General features: G+C 40.8%; 1 protein-coding gene across 3 annotated transcripts in view; it reads right to left on the reverse strand.

Annotated features, from left to right (window-relative positions):
• The window catches only part of MAGI2 (membrane associated guanylate kinase, WW and PDZ domain containing 2), a 1409833-nt gene that overhangs the window by 97968 nt on the left and 1291801 nt on the right, over positions 1 to 20064 (reverse strand). For all 3 annotated transcript variants that reach the window (XM_053668925.1, XM_053668924.1, XM_053668923.1), the window contains 4 exons: positions 15645 to 15830; positions 13757 to 13910; positions 6003 to 6222; positions 4546 to 4689 (listed from right to left, as the gene is read on the reverse strand). In XM_053668925.1, coding sequence (XP_053524900.1) covers positions 4546 to 4689; positions 6003 to 6222; positions 13757 to 13910; positions 15645 to 15830 — 704 coding nt within the window. The remainder of the gene's footprint in view (positions 1 to 4545; positions 4690 to 6002; positions 6223 to 13756; positions 13911 to 15644; positions 15831 to 20064) is intronic.

Raw genomic sequence — 20064 nt, forward strand, 5'->3', positions numbered from 1 at the left:
ATTAAATAAAAATTAAATTCTACTTTCTGATATATTTCTCAACCCCTCTCATCAGTTCTATAAGGTAGGTATCATCCTTTCTACTTGATAGGAAATGAGGTTCAACAGAGTAGATTAATGATTTTAGGTTTCATAAAGCAAATGTACCATGTTTGCTTATTTGTAAGATTGTAAGTGAGGCTAGGGTTTAAAAGGGCCCCAAATAGTCCTAATTTTAGTAAATCTTTCAATCCATTTATTTAGATACTCATATGTTTCTGACACAGAGGTTCTGATATATAAAATTTCTGTTTTATTTTTTTAAAAGGTTTTATTTATTTATTTTTAGAGTGAGTGGAAGGTAGGGAGCAAGAGAGAGAGAGAAACACCAATGTATGAGACAGACATCAACGTACGAGAAAAACATTGATCAACTACCTTGCACACGCCCCCTAATGGGGACCTGTTTCACAACCCAGGCATGTGCCATGACTGGGAATCAAACCAGCCACCTCTTGGGTATGGGACAACCAACCCTTTGAGCCACACCAGTCAGGGCTAGCATGGCTGTTTTAAATGACCATCTGATTGATCTTCTGAAAAAGTTTCTTATCCTCTCTTCTGCATCCAGGCTTTGCTTTGTAAATTCCCTCATTACTTTCTGATCCTGGTGTGCTGTTGGTACAAACTCATATCTTGAGGAAACCAAGTGTACCTTATCAGGAACTTGCCTAATCTGACATTTATTCCATCAAGTAGAAAGAAAATATTTATTTGACAAAAAATTAACTAAACATACAATGTTTTCTGAAGAGGAAAAAAAATCTTTGTCTAATTTGCCAAAGATCTCTGTTAAGATACTTTTCACTGCTGCAGATGCCCATGAAGACTAGTCAGGTCATTCACCTGGAACTAACTCTTAGACTATATCTGGTTGTCAATTACGAGATTCATGAATGAAGCCCTGAGGTGGGAATATTATTGACATTTCTCTTGGGTGCCTGGGGTATCAGCTGGATGCCTAAAGACATGCTTTAAAAATACGTAGCTGTGCCACTGTTTCTTAGAATTCCCAGTGTAAGAAGGATGTTTTTAGTATCTAGTAACCTCCTCTGCCCATCCCCCCACCCCACCACCAATGTACTGGTTTCAGCAAAATCTTATAGTACTAAGCAGGCACACATCGCCGCTGCTCTACAACCAACACAAACATAAAAGACCCAGAAAAAGTCTTAAGTTAGGTTCAGAGACTAACATCTGGTGCATTAACTAAGTTTTCCAAAGTGGTATTATTTACATCTCAAAGCAAGGGCACAGTGACACATTGATTGTTACGGAAAAGTATTTTTTTGGAATCATCCAGTTCTTGTGTAGTATTCTGACTTGAGCAGTTTTGCTGTACTGGGTTTATCTAAGATATGCTGCTATTACCAGATTATTACCTGGCTTTTTCCTTCTGTTTCTGATCATGAAAATGGGAAAAAATACACATACGCAGTATTTTCCAAATTTATTTGATTACAAAGTATGTGTGTGTTTAGTTTGGGCATAGAAGAAATAATGCATTAAGTCTGAAGGTGAAGAAATCTTGCTGACAAGGAGAACTGTGCCTGAGTGTTTTAGAGGCTGGGAAGAACCTGGTGCTAGCATCTCTTCTTGAACTTATTTTGAACATCTAGTTCACCTGCTTTTCTCAGGAGCCTTGGAACTTCATAAACCAAGTCATACTACCCATGGAGTGAACAGATGCCTTATAAGCATCATGTGGGCATATATTTAAGGTCTATATTGATCTGAGCACTAGAGGTATCAAGTGGGAACTTTATACAGATGAAGAATGGGCCCCTAATTCATTGTGGCATTAATTTTCCAAATCTGTAGCCTACCAATATATTATCCAGTTTATGCAGTAGTTTAAAAAAATCAAACTATTGAGTCACACAAATATTGATTGATACTGGCCCGTGGTTAAGTAATTGAAACACATCTGTGAATTAAGTTATTGCCAATTATTGACAGGTAGTAATGAAAGTAGAAATGGTTAGGTTTAAATTTAAATGATTACATTTTATAATAAACATGAAAACAAGACCTGAATTAGTTATGTGCTATTATCAAGAACAATTATTGATCTTTATACTGATGCAAAAATATTTATGTAACTCTCACAGCAGACAGTATGAAAGCCTTTAAACTTACATAATGCAGTAGCCTGTTTTCCTGACACAGAGTGTGTCACCCCAAACAAGTTCCCCACTGGTGCTGTAACCATTTCATGAGCGAGAAAAACTGCAAACATTTGAATAGCAAATGTAATCCATAAACAGCAGAACAAGAATTCTTCCATCCATCTCTGCTAAGTTGTCAGCTTTATTTTAATGCTTGGAGACAAAGTCAACTTGTAAAAGCTGATCCACAGTATTTCTGTGACTTCTATGCTCTTTTTTTGTTGGTAATTAAATGTTAGAAATACATGCGTATTTTAAACTAACCTATATTATCTAAAATTGGGCATAATAATTCCTTTTAGATAGCTTGTATGCTGCAAGAACAGGTTGTTTTATAAAAATGGCATGAGAAAATGATGAAATATTGCTTATTTTTATCTTTGATGAAAAGTGAAAATACTATTTTCTAGAATCCAGGTAGAGGACCCATTTTTATCATCTGTCAGGAAAAAAAAGCATTTTTCATAAAATTGAGTATATGCCTACAAATTCTGAATCTGTGTTTATATGGATTTGAGGATCTTGGGTAAACCAATGGAACAGGATGGAAACATCCTCAGACAAGACCTGGGGGGATTAACAAATCCTGAGCCACATACACCCAACCTGTGTCTTACTGTGTAGTGACAGCTGCCCTCCAGCTCAGCAGTTCTCAGACTTTAGCTGGTACCAGGTTCACGCAGCCCAGTGGCCCCACTTGCAGTTTCTGATTCCGTAGGTCTACGGTGGGGCCTAAGAATTTGGAGTTGTATCACACCCCCAGGCGACACCAATCCCAGGCAGCGCACTGAGAACCATTGCTCTGGCTTGTATTCTACAGGAGTATATGCACGTTTTTATGTAGACGCCTTTATACACACTTCTGTACGCAGGCTCTGTGCCTTGGCAGTGCTGTGCACACTGGGCAGCCAGCGACTTTGCCCACTCGTTTAAGCCTGTGGCCACTGCCCTGGCCCCTGTGTGGCTCAGTTGTAGCAATGTTTCTCTCCCTCTCTTCCTCCCTCCTGTCCCCTCTCTCTAAAAAATAAATAAAATTAAAACACATGTGGCCACTGTTTGGCATCCACACAAGCCACATCTGAACCCCCTGGGGCTGGGGGTGGGGCCGTCCTCTCTCACACAGGCCCTGCTTCACTCCTGGCCTTCCTACTGCATTCCTTTCACCTGCACCGCAAAGGTTGACTTCATTTACCCTCCTGTGAGTTGGCTGTGCAGCACGTTAAGAAAGCACCCTTCTGGTTATAGTGAAGCTGGGAACCAAGTAACCACCTGGAGGCCTATTCTAAAACCACGAGTAGAGGGTGCTGGTGTTGGATGGGGGCTGATATCCCTCAAGTCAGCCTTAGATACTTCCCAGCTGTCAAAGCATTATGAAGGGAGAGAGAAAAATAGATACGATTTACATACTTTCTACTTTTGTTCTGTGAGAGTGAGAATCACAGAAGTGATGGGCTTGGTGGAAGGAATAGCAGATTTGTTCAATTATGCAGGAGCAATTGGTTGAGAGGCTCAGCACAAGAGACCAACAATCACAGCTTTTCTGTATTAACTCAATGAGTAAGAAGGGAGGACAAGAGTGAATTCTAGATTTTACTTATAATCATAATTAGCTTTTTTCTAATCCTCATTTTATAGAGAGAAAGGTAGAGAGACTAACTAACTTCTGTATTGTTATCAAGTTCTGTTTTGTACCTGTAGATGCTGATCAGTTCAGTTACTTGTCAATCAAATGCCTCAAAGTAACTGTTACATTTAACAAGCTATTCTCAACTTACACTATAATTGGAAAATTTCTCACTGCTACCATTTGTATAGACGACATGTATCCAGGAAGCTTTGTCTACTTTTCTCCCACTGCTGCTCTCTGCCCAGCAGCAAAGCCCAAATCTTTGGGGTGTAACAAAGGACAGTCACGCGCCAAATATTTCCAAAGAAACACAGAACCATTTGATTAACAAATGCGAGGGGAAGGCATAAGGCCAAAAACAAATTTCAAAAGATTCGATTTCAAGTGGAAACTGAATCATTAAGCCATGGAAAATAAGAGGGAGGTATGTTTCTTAGATTACTTTTTTCATTTTCTTTAGTTTACTCTTTAGGAAAACTATATGTAAAACATGAGACTGAGATTCGTCAATTAGAAGACTATAAGCAGGAAAATGAGTGACCTAATTCTTAAATAACTTTAGGCCAAACCCTTAGAAAACTGGGTCATGAAATGAAAGGAGGTAGAACCTTTGTGCAGCTGTGTGCCTGACAGTGCCTGTCAGCACCCCGCTAACGCCACTACGGGTTTCCCTCAGAAGGGGACAATTCTTTCAGAATGACTGTTTCTTACCCTCATCCTTCCATTCCTTATGGCTGGTCCGTCTTCTGCCAGTCGCAACACGTACAAATCCATTTTGTATTCCCTTCCTCCACGAATGCTGAATCCAAATCCTTTGGCTCCTTTTTCCATGTCCACAGTGAAATAATCAAAATCCTTTGGGGTTAGGGAGAAATGAAATAAACAATTGCTTAATATCAAAGACTCTTCTGTAGTCGGTTGGTCCCTTTGTTTTTCTTCTCTCCCACATGATGTGTTCTACACGACATGCCATTGTGAGGCGTAATCTGACTTCAGTCTAGCAAAAGGCAATACAAAGCTGCAAAGGTCTGAGCAGGTCAGAACACAATTTACTTGGTCATTGGGAGAACTGCAGTGTAGCTTGTTTACTTCGGTGTTTATCAGTGTACTTGGTTTAACATGTCATTATTAAATACAGGCCTGGGTGATAATTCTCTTTCTTTTGAGTTCTTCATTGCTGTGGAGCAGTCTAAATAAATGTACCAGTCCTGTATATGTGCACACGTGCGTGTGTACGTGTGTAAATTAGAGGTTTGCTGATTAGAAAAAAGAATGTAGTGACTCCCTGTGCACCAAATAACTGAATTTCAAATTGTAGGGTTCACCATCAATTTGCCTTTCACATAAACTGCAGCATGTCCAAGATTCCCTGACCTTCACTGCTTTTGAAATTTGGGGAGATAATGGTGATTTTTAATCCTAAATGAAACACAATTAATTGGCGATAGTTGAAATTGTATTTAATTTGTATCTTGGTCTCTAGTTGCCAGGTACTGAGTATTTATTAGATACCAAGCTCTGGTCTAAGAGCTTTCCACAAATGTTGAGTCCTCGCCATAGCCTGGAAGGAAGACCCTCCCTTTAGGAAACTGAAGCTCAGAGGGTTTATGGAAGTCTCCATAAGACCCACCTGAACAAACCATTGTAAGAACTCCTGTCGTCTCGGCAGGGACTCGGTGCTTGTTACAGGCTGGCTGATGAAGCCAGGCCTGGCCTTATCTTCACTCTAGGGTCTTGGCTTTTTAGCATCAAATGGGAGGTGGGGGGCAATGCAAATACTTAAGGATCTAAAATACCTTCATTGTTGACCTCTGTAAAAATTTCTGCATTGGTAGCCCCCTCTAAGATTCCAGAAGAAAACATTCCCCCCCCAACATTTTGCCTTTGACAAGGCAGTATACTGGGAGTTGGCTAACTAATATTAACAAGAATTAGTTCATCCTATTACCACTCACCCACTGATTGATTGATTGTCCTGCTTTATTCTGAAATAGATTTATTTATTCAGAGCGTGTTGAGGATGTGTGTGTTACCCAGATGATATCCTAACTAGGAATAGAACTTGGGCTGTTTATCTCAGAAGGGTGTTATTTTCTCTGCCTCCCATTCTATTTCACTTTTTGTGCTTCGTGGTTCTGGGCCCGCGATGATCTCCTTGGCTGCGGTACCTGGGGTTGCCTGTAGTCGGACAGAGGGTACTGCCTGGTGTCGGGGGAGTGCTGCCTGTAGTCCAGCAGGGGGGGCTGTCTGTAGTCCAAGGGTGGGGGTTGCGGGTAGTCCCCTCCTGGGGGCTGCCTGTAGTCCAGTGGGGGCTGCCTGTAGTCCGTGAACGGCGGCTGTCGGATGTCTGGTTTCACATCTTGTCTTGCTTTTACTTCTGACCTGTAACTAAATAAATGGAAATGGGGTTCACTTTGGTATCTCAATATTTTAAGGAGGTAGAATGATCGAATGTCCTCTGGGGATGTATAGGCCACTCCTCTCGGTGGTTCTTGCATATTCAGGATTATGAGAAGGTTAAATAAATCATAAGTACTGCTTTTCCATCTTTAACAAATACCATATGATATACTTTTCATTTGGCTCCTTAAGATATCAAGGTGGAAATGACGGTTCAACTAGAACTTTATGGAAAGGACTTATGGATAACCCTTTTTGACTTTGGCTATTAAAAAACTGTTCAACCGCAGCAAATCTAGGGAGTTAAAGACTTACCTCTACATCCCAAAATGTCAGTCTGTCTTAACCCCAGTAACGCAGCTGGCTCTGTCTCTGTCTCCCCTCTCTCCACAGGGCCCCCTCACGCAAACCCACACACACACTCACACACGCACCCCTTGGCAAACCACTACTTCATGAAAACACAATTGACACGATCTTCAGATACTCTACAAATACATAATTAAAGGTTATTTTAACCAGTTGGGTTTGGTCTTTTGGAATATTTTACAGAGGAGTGATAGTAACATACAATCATAAACTACACATCAAGTAGAAAGTCACTGGGTCAAGGCTAAGAATACAAACACATCATGTGGAGTTTGAATATTAGACTGCAGCTCTCAGATATGTAATAGGAACTATCATGGTCATAAAAGGGACGAAAAGGTAAAAATGTTTATGCTCAACATTTGTCTCTTTCTTGTTTCTAGATATTAGTTACTACCGAAATTAATACAGAAACCAGACTAGTTGTTTAGTGGTGCTTTGTGAATCCGAACTGCTTTAAACCGAGGAGATTCTCAGTTCCAAAAGGGGACTAAAGTAACCTGTGCCTACCACTATGGGTCCATGAACAAGGTGAACTGAAAAATTATCACCATAGTTTAGGGAATACCTGGCTCTGTAGTTTATCACCCATTGCCACAGCAACAGTCAATAATAAGCTACTTAGGGATATAGGGAGATTGAAAAATAAATTTTGTATAATGACAATTATATCTAAAATTAATGTGAAGGGTTTGAGGAATTGAGAAGTTGGAAGGCAGACCTAAAAAACCTGGAATTTATTTATAAACAATTATGTATTTATTCTTACATGTTTAAAATTCAGTCACCTTCAAAGCACTCTCCATTTGATGCAGTATAAAGAATATCCATTGAGACATTTTTTTCACTGCTTAAGACAGTTTTTGAACTTATCAATTTTGATGCCTTTTATTGCTTTTGCCATTTTTTGTTTCACCTTTTCCACATCAGCAAAATGTTTCCCTTTGAAAACTTTTTTTTTTTTAAATTGGGGGAATCACAAAAAATAGTCGCACCAAGTAAGATTGGGTGATTAGGGAGGGTGGGGCATGGGGGTCATGCCATTTTTGGTCAAAAGCTGCTTGAACACTCAGCGTGGTGTGGGCAGGGGGCAGGTGTGCTCATAAATCAACCATCATGAAATGGGCAAATGCATTGAAAGTCTTAAAAAAATCACTGAAGCCAAATGCAGCCTCTCACAATAACACCAGCTGGTACACTGATACAGATGGGTTCCTAGAACACTCACTTAGTTGGGGAAGCCTGTACTTCAAGGGGCCTGCCCTTCAGAAGATAATTTCTGTGTTTTTTGGTCCCCTTTCATATTTAGCACTAAAGAAAAACTCAAACATGTTAGGAAAACAGGCTCAAAACCAGATGAATTTTGCCCTTTAAAACTAGGTGGGTTTCTGTTTGTTTGTTTGTTTGTTTGTTTAACTGGCTTATGGTCTCACTGATGCTGACTATACTGAATATTTTTTAAAAAATTATTCACATGAACAATTGCAATTAGTGTAATCTCATTTGGTGAAAGCATACTGAAAGTATACAACAATAGCTACAGTTATTTGAGGTTTTTGGAAAGGGGTTAGTAATGTAGTTATTTATTCACATTATTTTTCCTTTTTTTAAAATTGAATTTATTGGGGTGACACTGGTTAATAAAATTATATAGGTTTCAGGTGTACAGTTGTATAATACATCATCTGTACACTGTATTGTGTGTTCAACTCCCCAAGTCAAGTCTCCTTTCACCACCATTTGTTCCCCCCTTTACCCTCGTCTACCTTCCCCTACACCCTTTCCCTCTGCTGATCACCATACTGTTTTCTGTGTCAACGAGGTTTTTTCCTTTTCTGGCTTAATCCCATCACCTTTCACTCCGACCTGCAACCCCTCTCCTTCTGACAGCTGTCAGTCTGTCCCATGCACCCATGCCTCTGTTTCCATTTTGTTTGTTAGTTTATTTTGCTCATTAGATTCCATATATGAGTGAGATCATAGGGTACTTGTCTTCCTCTGACTGGTCTATTTCATTTAGCATAATGTTCTCCAGGTCCATCCCTGCTGTTGTAAAAAGTAAGATTCCCTTCTCCTTATGGCCAAGAAGTATTCTATTGTGTAAATGTACCACAGCTTTATTATCCATTCATCTACTGATGGGCACTTGGCTGCTTCTAAATCTTGGTGATTGTAAATACTGCTGCAATGAACACAGGGGCGCATATGTTCTTTCAAATTAGTGTTTGGGGTTTCTTCGGAAGTAATATAGTTATTTTAATCAACACATTGAACAGGTCCCATTTGTTACTTAACCTGCAGAAGTGACTGTGAGGTGTGTAATTTAGGCTTTGCTTTGTACCTCAGCAAGTTGTCCACTCACCTTCTGACAGTGCGCATGCTAAGAACAGAACTATTTATAACACACTTTGAAGAAGATGCTTATTTTTGCACACACATGAATGACTGAAAGAAAAGACCTGGGCGACGTTTGTTGGTGGGGTCAGTGCCTTTCTAGAAACAGTTTGCTTGGCGGCTTGATTGTCACATTGTTTTAAGTTAGAGCCCAGACACTTCATTTTCATTATCTATGTAGCATTGGCATGGAATATACATTATATGCTCCATTTCCAACCAGATGTGTCACAAGGTGTAGCCAAAGAGGGTGAAGTGTAAGAGTCTCCGCAAAGATTACACAAATTCTTAGAAATAGTAACAGATAAAACTGGCTAGAGTTGTCACCCAAGCCCACATTCCCGCACTCACACTTCTTTTGCAACAGGGCCCAGTGTCAGGATTTTATGTTGCACTGCATATTGAAGAATTCTCTAATTAAGGAAAATGCTATACTAAATTCTTTATTAGTGTTGCTAACTTTTAAGTGAATGATACACCGGCTAGAGCAAACGTTATATTGCTTTGAATTTGTAAAAAAAACTTTATTTAAAAAAATTTAGGATTATTAAAAAAAATAGCATCTTCAAAGTTTCTTTGCTTATGAAAAAATGTCGCTAGTATAACTGTTACAGAAACTAAGGGGGGTATGATATACAATACCAAAAGGACCCCCCACTAGGTTCGCTTGTCCGCTGCCAAAGGAAAGATGTCTCTCAGTGCCAGAGATTTGTGAAAAGGAAGGGAAATGTTAATTTAAATCTATACAGACTTAAAGTAGTGACCTAATATCTTCATTAAAATATCAAAGTCCTTTAGGATACCTACAGATGCACACAGCTCTTCCTTCTTCCTCTGCCCTAATTTGGGGTACTGTATCTCAGGAAAAGAAGTAGATTCAGGCTCCTGACACCATCAGCTGTGTCATTAGCCAGGATCGAGCTGTGTGGCTCTCCTCTGCAAAACTGTGGGGGTCTGCACTCTGGCAAAACCACATGGTTCTCCCCAGCAAAGCAATGAGGAGGGGGTGGTTGCCACTCTGCCAAAGCTGAGTGGTGGTTCTCTTCTAAAGCTACATGGTGGTTATCCCTCACAGGGTTGCAGGAGTCCCCACTCTGGCCAAAGCCATGTGGTTCTCCTCCCAATGGCTGCCATGTCTGGGTTTAAATCCCCATGCCAATCTTCTTCTGCAGCCCCATTTCCGACTCCTCCCACAACCAGCTACACTTGCCGGCACTCCCAGATCCTTCCAGCTTTACTGGGCTGCCATAGTGGGTCTGTGCAGGTGTGGCCCCATGGTGTGGAGCCAATCATCTCTAAGCTCTCATACAGGCACTGTTACCAGGCAGATTTGCCTCCCAGTTATGTCTTGGGTGGAAGTCACTTCCATCCCCTTGGCTCAAAGCATGGCCACAGCTATTTAACATACCTGTGCAACCAGTTAAAGGTTATAGATATGTTAAATGACCATGCCAGAGGTTAGCTGCAAAGCTGCTGCTGTACAAACAGGTCTCAATGACCCTGCTTCATTTGTCCCTTCCCTAGCTCACACCTGTGGGGGGAAGGGGTGAGGACATCTTATATATTTTTCTAATATTTCCTGAACACCTTGAGTTCTGGACCCCATTCCAAATTCGTATTTGGGCCCCCCTCTTGGCTGCACCCTGTTACATAGCTCCATATAGCTATTAATTCCATTACTAAAGAGACAAGAGATGATAAAACCTGATTGCTAGTGGTAAAGTCTAGCAGAATTTTATGGTATGAATGAGTTTTAGAACCAAGAATCACTGCCTATGTGATAGCGGATCTTATGGTGAGATATGGCTCCATGTGGGCCTTTGAAGAATTTTTTTTCCCTGCTTTAAGCATCCCAGGTTCAAAGTCTGTGAAAGAAGTCAATTTCCAATGCTCTTCCACTGACCCTGCAATTTAAAATGCCAAATGTCAACTGCCCTTGCTGGGGAAACTCAACTCTTGGAATGTATTTCACAATGGCCCTTTTGTTGTTTTCGACAAATGCTTCTCCTTAAATAGGGTTTTGCTTATGTTCATTTCAAAATTATTTTGTGTTCCTGGGCAAAAACAAAAAGGATGTGAAGAGACAAAAAAATGGGTAGAGGTAGATAACGTGTCAGTAGGAAACCAATCCCAGAGTAGATAAGACAGGACAACACACTCATTCCCTCTAACTCATGAAATGAAAAACTGCAAGCAGACTGTCACTTTAACATGGGAACTGGCTCAATCTGTTGTGCAGGTGGGCACTTCCTGTACAAATGAACTACTAGAAAATTTGTGTTGTGTGCTTGGCATACAAACAGTCTTCGAGATATCTCTAGCCTAGAAAAAGGCAGTGGTTTGCCCATACTACAATCATCTTTAAATGCAGCTAGGAAAATGGTTGTGGTATCTGTAAGATTATTGAAACTTCCTCATTCATATGCAAATTAGCCACTCAGTAACACACAGAGTTAAGGCAGGAAACCGGAGTTCCCCAGTAGGGCCCTAGAACTGGTGTGGCCATTTTGCAGGCTTTTAAATATTATTGAAGCAAAACCAGCTAAGAAATCTGGGAAAATTTGTTGGTGATTTATAAAAACTGGGATCAGGTCAATCTGTTAATCCTAGAGTTAGAAAACATTTTATTCTGTGGTCAGGCAAAAATATACCCCCAAACTGTTCCTTCTGTGATAGGGCCTGAGCTCCCATGGTGAGCTTGCAGCAGATGGGGCCGGAATAGTGGCCTCGTCCAGCTGTTACTCTTCCCATAACACACCTGGATGAGATCACCCTCCCGAGGCCGGAAGCCAGAGCCCCTTTCTAGGGCAGTCTGACTCTGGAGAGGGTAAGCCGAGAAGAATCTAAATGTGGCTCAGATCCTTCCTCTGGAGTCTGAGATGAATTCTGGGGAAGAGCCAACGCAATCTGTCCACACAGCACCCAATGAAAGCAAACACATCTGGGCTTTTTGCTGCGGCGCCCAGGACTTACTCCTCTTCTGGACTGTCAGATTCTTCCCTGTGTGTCTCTGCCTTATGGGGCTTAGTCTTTTTACTTCTGTGGAATATGTTATCACCATAAGCAGCTGAGGACCGCAGACATTTACTTTTCTATGAAAGCAAATGGGGGAAATCAGAATAGAACAGAGCTTTTCGGAAATAACACCTGTGGCCAGGGGAAAATATTTGCTTTGCAACAGCGTGCGTGATGAGCCTAGAAAGTTCTGGGACTTGAAAACTGGGTCTCACTTCATCTTCACCAACACAGGAGCCAAGATATGGGAAGCACATGCTCAGAAAACTTTAGAATCATGGAAAAGACCTGTGAGGGTTTTGTTTTTAGAGATGTTCCCATGGGCTGTTCAGTTTCCCTCCTTTGAAAGGAGAAAACAATGGAAATACGTCTTCAACTCTTTCTTTAATGGCTCGACCTAACCCAGGCTCACTGTTACACACAAGTCACAATGAGAAGATAATGTATGGCATGGGGCTGAATGAAAGAAGTAAAGGGGTTAAGCAAACACACAGGAAAACTCATAGATACAGACAACAGTATGGTGGTTACCAGATGGACAGGGGTTTGGGGGAGGCAGAAGAGGATAATAAGTATATGAATGGTGATGGAAAGAGACTTGAGTTGGGGTGGTGAACACATAAGACAATATACCTGAAACCTATGTAATTGTATTAACCAATGTCACTCTGATAAATTTAATTTTTTAAAAAGATTTTATTTATTTACTTTCAGAGAGAGGGAAAGGGAGAGAGAAATAGCAGTATACGAGAGATACATGGATCAGTTGCCTCTCGCACTCTCCTAACTGGGGACCTGGCCTGCAACCCAGGCATGTGCCCTGACAGGGAATCAAACCTGCGACCCTTTGGTTTGCAGGCTGGCACTCAATCCACTGAACTACACCAGCCAGGGAAAATTAAATTTTTTAAGAAAAGATAATGTGAGTTTTATATGGCATCCTTTTCCCCTCTGGAACTTCAAAGTGTCTTACTCATATTAATTAATATCGTGAAATGGCAGAAACTAATTAGATCATGGGTAGGAAGATATAAGGTAAAATGTGGCAAAAATGCTAACATTTATTATGCTTACAAGTCCTTCAACATTTCCGCTTCTTCACACCACTGTTAATTCTCTAGGCCACCATGGTTATGGACATTGGTGGCCACCTCTGGGGGCTTAACATGTGTTCACTCTGACAAGGCTTCAGTCTGTTCAGAGTGGGAACAGATGGAGAGAGCTCGAAAAGCAAATCCAGTGATGTCAGTCCTTATCTTAAAGCCCCCTAATGACTTCTCACTACACTTAAAATCAAAATCTTCAGCATGCCTACAAGACCCTGTCGGGCAGGCCCCTACCACGCTCACTGGCTTTATCTCACACTGCCCTTCCTCCCCTTGTCCCCCTATATTGGCCTTATTTTCCTCCTTCAAGCTCAAGAGTTCTCTCCTGCCAAAGGGTCTTTGTACATGCTGTTTACTCTGTCTGGAATCTCTCCGATGTTTTCATCTAGTTAACCCTTACTCATCTGCAATCGCTCATCATTTCCTTGGGAGAAGTTCATGTATTGTGATGACAGACACTCGCATTTGCTAAGAAAACCACATTATAATATACACACAATCTCAAAATTGTAGAAAGGACCACATGGCAGTTTCTACTTCAGTGAAATCTCTCTCCTGCCTGTGTCCTGTCTCATTCTCAACTCTTCCTCTCTCCACCTCCCTGGCTTCAGAATCAGAAAAACCAGAGGAAACTTTACCTATTTTCATGTCCTTGCAGCTGGAGTGGCTGAGGAGGAGCCGGCTGGGTGACAGGGCTGTTGGGGGTGGCTGGGCTCGGCTGGGCCAGAGGACTCTGCTGGGCCATGGGGCTCTGCTTCTCTGAACTGGGCGCTGAGGCTGGGCTGTTCATCTCTGAAATGGGAACCAAAGCAGCAAAGGTGGTCAGGTCTACCTTGATAAAGGGCAAGAGGTGGCCATAGATGGATACTCTTTGCCTCCTCAGATGACTCAAGGCTTTGGTTATTCCAGTCTCTGTTAGACTTTATGATAGCAGCTTAAACTGATCAAGTTCCAATACCATTCCCAGAATCAGTATGCTTTCCTTAATTAAAAGACTTGCTATTAATTAAAAGACAAGGTTATGAACAGTCTCCTGTCATTTTGTCAGAAGAAAATATTACAATAAAACACCCGTGAAAGCAATGAAAAAATTGAAAGGATTATGTTCTAAAACATATTCTATTTTTCTAGTAAGAAAGAAAACATCTAGTCACTGCTTTTTGGTTGTAATGAGCAGTCTCACCAGTATTCCAAAGTCTGGGTAAGGAACTAACCATAATAAAAGTAAATGCTTTCCACAGTCTTCCTTCCAGTTCCCCGTTAGTCTTATTGCTTAATAAACCCCTGTATTCCATGGCTCTCCAGAAAGAAAAACAGAACAAAAACAACCAACCATTGGACAAAGGAAGGGAAATTAAGCTGTTGTTTGTTAAAACTGCTTCTTGAAATTTCTTGAAATAACATCAAATTTACAACTGAAATTATTTTTCTATATTAGAATAAGAGCAGGACAGCCATATTTCAGACTGGGGAAATGGAGAAGTCAGGTTTTTAGTGAGAAATCTTGCTTAGAGTTAATTCCCACTGAATATTTTACACATAATGGCGTCTGCACTGTGGACATTTTGCACCAGATGATTCTTTGCCGTGAGGACTGTGCTGGGCACTATGTGATGTTTATAGCATTCCTGCCCTCTATCCATCCCAATCATGACAATAAAAAATGTCTCCTGATATTGCTAAAAGTCCCCTGGGGGACAAAAATCACCTCCGTTGAGAACAACTGAGATGTTTTCAGTTTAAACATAAAACTCCGAGGAGTTTTATGTTTAAATCCAGGAGGCTGTTTGATGCCTTCTTGTCAGAGTCTCAAGAAAGAATCATGGGACTGAATAAAAGAGAGTAAGCCCATCACTGTGAGTTCCTCTCCGTGTGGGACTCTGATCCATGACTGGCAAGCTCCAGCAACTGAATTCTTGATTATCAGTAATGAGTCAGCAGCTGCAAACTAGTAATGAACCTATTGTGTCTAGAAATAGTGAGTTTATGGTGAACTTTGTGGCCCCATAAGGCACTGTGGTATTCACTGCTCTTCAAGCCTCAGGGGGGTGTCCTTGTACAGAGAAATTCAAGAGGCTAAGTGAGAATTTAAAATTCGTAGCAGGTGGCACATTTTCTAAATGAGCTCTCTTTATACCACAAAACTTCCTCAAGCTTTTCAAAATCAACCTGACTTTGAAGAATCCTCTAGAGCTTAACTGTTTACATGAATACATGTTATTTTTTTCTTCTTCTATTTATAACTCTGTCACCTCTGTCGAATAGGTTCTGGCTCAATGTAACCATGAAAACAGTACTCCTAGGACCACAGGGGCTGACTGAATAACCCGGTGTCTTGGGCTCCACAGTATTTATCTATAATGTCATATAACTTGATCTCTGAATAAAACCGGTACTGAGTAAACAGGATATGAGTTACAACAGAAAGTGGATTTTGCCAGGGTGGAAATAACTACCACCCTCAGACCCTCTGACATCACACTGGCGGCAGCTTGGTGGACTCCGGGGCCTGGCCCGGGCACTCACCCTCCTGCGGAATGATGCGAAGGGTGACACTGAGGCCCGCGTCCTTGATGAGCTTCACGATGTCTGCATGAGGCATGTTGATGATCGACTGGCCGTTGACTGCTAAGATCCGGTCTCCTACTTTCAGTTTTGCACAGCGATCTGCAGGACTCCCATCAATGATGCGTCCGATTTTATGGGGCACAGCTAAAAAGATCCCCAACAGAGACTGATTATCAAGGGCATTTCCAATATATGCTTTAGTTTTGAGTCCCAGCCCCACAGGAAACAATGTCATGCCAGAATTCCTTCTTTTGTCAGTTAATTTGCCTTTTGAAATCACAATCACATTTATCAAATGCGGTCCGTGCATACTACTGAGACCAAGTGCTTTGCAGTGCCAGGCTAATTCCAAACACACGGACCAGGGGTTCTCAAACTTTGCAGTATATTGGATCCAACTCAGGGTTAAACATACAGCTCTTTGAGCCTCACTCTGGACTTTGTGAATTGGAACATTCAGGCAGGAGGTGAAGATCATGAATTGTTAAGAAGCTCCTGAAGAGATTCCAATACATACAAAAGTTTTTGAGAATCGTAGACAGAAAACACTGTGTCTACAGAGCTCATACTCCAGAGACAATGATACACAATTTCAGAAAGATACAATAAATGCCAGGAATTTAATTTTTACCCTTTTCTATTTTACAGAAAGGGGAAAACAGGAAATATATATATATATTAATTAATATGGGCTGTATTTGGCTGGTGAAGAAATTATGACTAACTCTCCACTCATCGACTAATCTTTAGTTTAAACGCTGATGCAGTTTTCAAATCTTAACTTTCTTTTCTGATTTAATTTATTAAGTGGTGCTGAGATCTTGCTAATATCTGATACATAACGCATTTCATCAGATCCAAGATACCATTGATGACACACCTTTATTTTACACACAAGAAAGAAAAAAGCCAACTCTGCCAATTAAGCAATGACACCCCATTGACTCCAAGATGCTCTTTAATCTTTAAAATAGTAAAACATGAAAATGTGTGTTAGAATCAATGGAATATAGTATATAACTCTTGAAAACAATGACACTTTCTTTTGTTTTGTATTACTTATTTATAAATGTGAGGAGAGCCAGATACACGAGGGTACAGGTTTTTCTAGCAGGGTGATTTTTGTTCAGTGTGAATGGTTGAGTGCTGACCAGGGTCGCCAGCTGGGGCCAGACAGCTAGTACACAGTCTGCTTGTAACCTCCCTCAAGGAGCGTACAATCTAAAAACCTGTTCCCTTTCCTTCCTTCTTTTGAGACAGAGAGCCCCAACCAGGCGACCCTGGCCGATGACTGTGTTGTTGCTCTCCCCATGGGAGTGAGGTACGGATTCAATCTACATAAAGAGGCAAAGGGACACTACACCACTCATAATGCTGCAGGGATGTCTGGTCCTTGAATTCTCAGTCTTGTGTATTCACAGCGAAAGGCAGAAGGTTGGCTAACGAGCACAGTACAGAAGGACAATCAGTGAGTTAATGAACCAGCACCTTGATCAGATCTCTGTTGTGAAAGGTTGTAGAAAGCATGAAAACATTGGCTGGACCTGTGACTCTGAAGTAAAAGGCATCATGCCGGAGGCTCAAATACATTTTTATCTCATGGCACCAATGGCTTTAGCTAGGAACACCTTACTTAAAACATATTTATGATTGTCTTAGAATCTTAGGACTATATAGTTCTCAAGGAGAAATGTAATAAGAACTCATTCATTTACTTATTCTTAAAAATGACATAGGCATTGCAAGTTGTTTTACCTTCAACCACAATTACAGAGAGATTTCATCTCTGGTCTCATCACCTCCTTCCACACGTCACAGTGTCCTGAACCAGTCAGTAAGCGGTTCCGTGTCCTCGGCCATAACTCACATGTTGTTATACATGCTGTGACCTTTGAGAAGTTACCTGACTTCCCTGCGTTTCTGTTTTTCAACACTAACATGGAAATATTATGGACCTCATGGGATGGTTCTGAGAATTAAATAAATTACCAAATGTAGAATGACTGCAGCACTGCCTGGCACATAAGAATTGATTTATAAGTATTAAGTTTCTTCCATTCTTTTTAATATAGTATGTTTTTCTGTGTTTCTGATATCACTGCTGATGTGTCCGTGCTCATGTGCAGGGCCAGCCTGGGTTCCTCCTTCATGGGATAAACCTGCAGCATGGCTGAAACTAAAGCAGCACTTGCTTACTGCAGGCAAAGCCCCGAAGTACCAACCAGGAGCACAGAGAAATGGGAAACAGATGTGTTTTAGGGATTACACAGACACTAGGTGAGGTCAAGAATCCTGTTTGTTTTCCTTTGGTTTTGTAAATGAATAAATAAAAATATGTTGCAGGTCTCCGTAGGAAACACTAACTTGTATATAAGTTTATTATTCAAAGGGAAATCAGCATAATACAGACCTTTCACTATGCATACTGAGCCTTACAGTCATCGGCCTTTTAACCCTTACCTCTCTCTCTCTTTTTTTTGATATGTTTCAGGTTGAAAACAATATGAGTTATGAGGAGTGAGGAAACTGTTTGTAAGACTTAGCTGGGGAAAGCATGCTACTCGAGATTCCCAGATGAAAGTTCATTGTAAACAGACTTACTTGCTTAACGATGGCAACTCTTGGTTTCAAGGCCATTTTGATTTACTAGGGTAGGTAGAATAAAAACTCAAGTAAAAGAATGAAAACGAAAATAAATTCTCTGGTAGCCATACAGAGTGACTGAGTGCTTACATAAAATCTGAGTGAGTACACAGTTTAAAAATGCATGTCTATAATTAGAAGCACCCCATACAGCTCTAATAGAATTGTTTTCTATTGGCATTTACTTTAATAAAAACAGCCCTTGAAATGCTTGGCAGCTGAAGTCAGCCTCACTTTTCCTTTAACAGCATTGCCTCACATCTGTAAGTACATCGAACGTTGATGTAGAACGACTCATTGATCAGGGGTATGCACACAGAGAGGATTCTCTCTGAAAACAAGCTGCAGTTCCATTTGCTCAGTCATAAGGTCTGGATTGCTCATGACCTAAGTGCTTTCTGTGCATTGCTAATGGAATTACAGAGCATGAAAGAGGCCCTGACCTTGGTTTCTATTATTGGGCTGACTGGTACTCATTAATTCTCTGAGAATTGATGACTAAGGTAACTGCCCGAGTGCAGTGCATTTAGACAGCATGCCTTCCAGACATCACCTGTCAGGCAGAAACATAAATCAAGCCTTTGGATCAGGCTTCTTGACACAGTGTGGTTAGGATACACAGATAGTTGGGAGGAGTTGGAATATGTCTATGGCTTTAGACATACTGACATTTTGGAAGGAGACAATATATCACTAGTTAGAAATTTCCCTTTAATTGCAAATCACATTAATTATGGAACAGGAAACCCATCCTTTAAAATTTTCACTTCTTTCTGGGTGAAACACTATTGCACATTTATACTGCAGTATGTTTTATATTTCCCTGTAGATGAGTTGACTCTTGCAGCACTGCTCAATATATCACACTTGTTTTGGTGGGACTATCGGAGACACTCAGTTGACTGGATGCCCTCTAACTTCATCCCAAAGGCCTGGATTCTTTGGGTTCCTGGTCACACCTTAACAGGAAGCAATGGTTCTCCCTTTTTGCCATTGGGTTCTCATCTGGGAGCTTAGTATGGTCTATTCAGACTCCTTAGCCATTGGTCAACCAAAGAGTTCTCATGGAATTGTAACTTGGGTCAGTCCCCATAAACAAGATGGATGGTTGCCCAAGAATTTTTTTGCTTTGCCATTGGATTCTTCCTGAAATTCTTAGCTGCACCTGAGGGAAGGAGTAGTTGATCCCTCCCTACTTGTTCTTCATGTTTCCTTGTCACTTTATATGTATTTCATTTCAGAGAAGGAAAAGCCCGTGACTCATGTTTACACTTAATTATCTCCTTGTTAATAGATCCTACTCAGTGAAGGTGTTTATGGAGGAAAGCCTAGACAGGGAAAGGGATTCTGCATCAATCATGTCAAATGAGAAGTTTCTAAAATAAGTGTGACAAAAATAAATACTTCAAAAGGCAATCAATAGCATAAACCCTCATTGGCTCACAATTCCCCTAATTTGTGAAGGTTAAACAAGATGCCATTTACTTAAAAAGTCATGAAAGTTGGTTTGGGTTTTGATTCTGTGACCTGATATGAAAAGAATTTTTTTAATTGCATGATTCCATTTGATTTATTAAAATAATCTATGAAAATGATTGGTTGGGGCAGGAGGATCAATTACTCCATCAACAACACATTTCTGCAAAGCATCTTCTGAGCACCAGGTACAATGCTCAACCCAGTGGGGAAGACTCCAATGAAACAACACATGGTATTAGCCCTCAAGAAACTCACA

Source organism: Artibeus jamaicensis, unplaced genomic scaffold (genome assembly GCF_021234435.1).
Source record: "Artibeus jamaicensis isolate MK-2021 breed Jamaican fruit bat unplaced genomic scaffold, CSHL_Jam_final contig_518, whole genome shotgun sequence".
In the NCBI taxonomy this organism is placed as follows: Eukaryota; Metazoa; Chordata; class Mammalia; order Chiroptera; family Phyllostomidae; genus Artibeus; species Artibeus jamaicensis.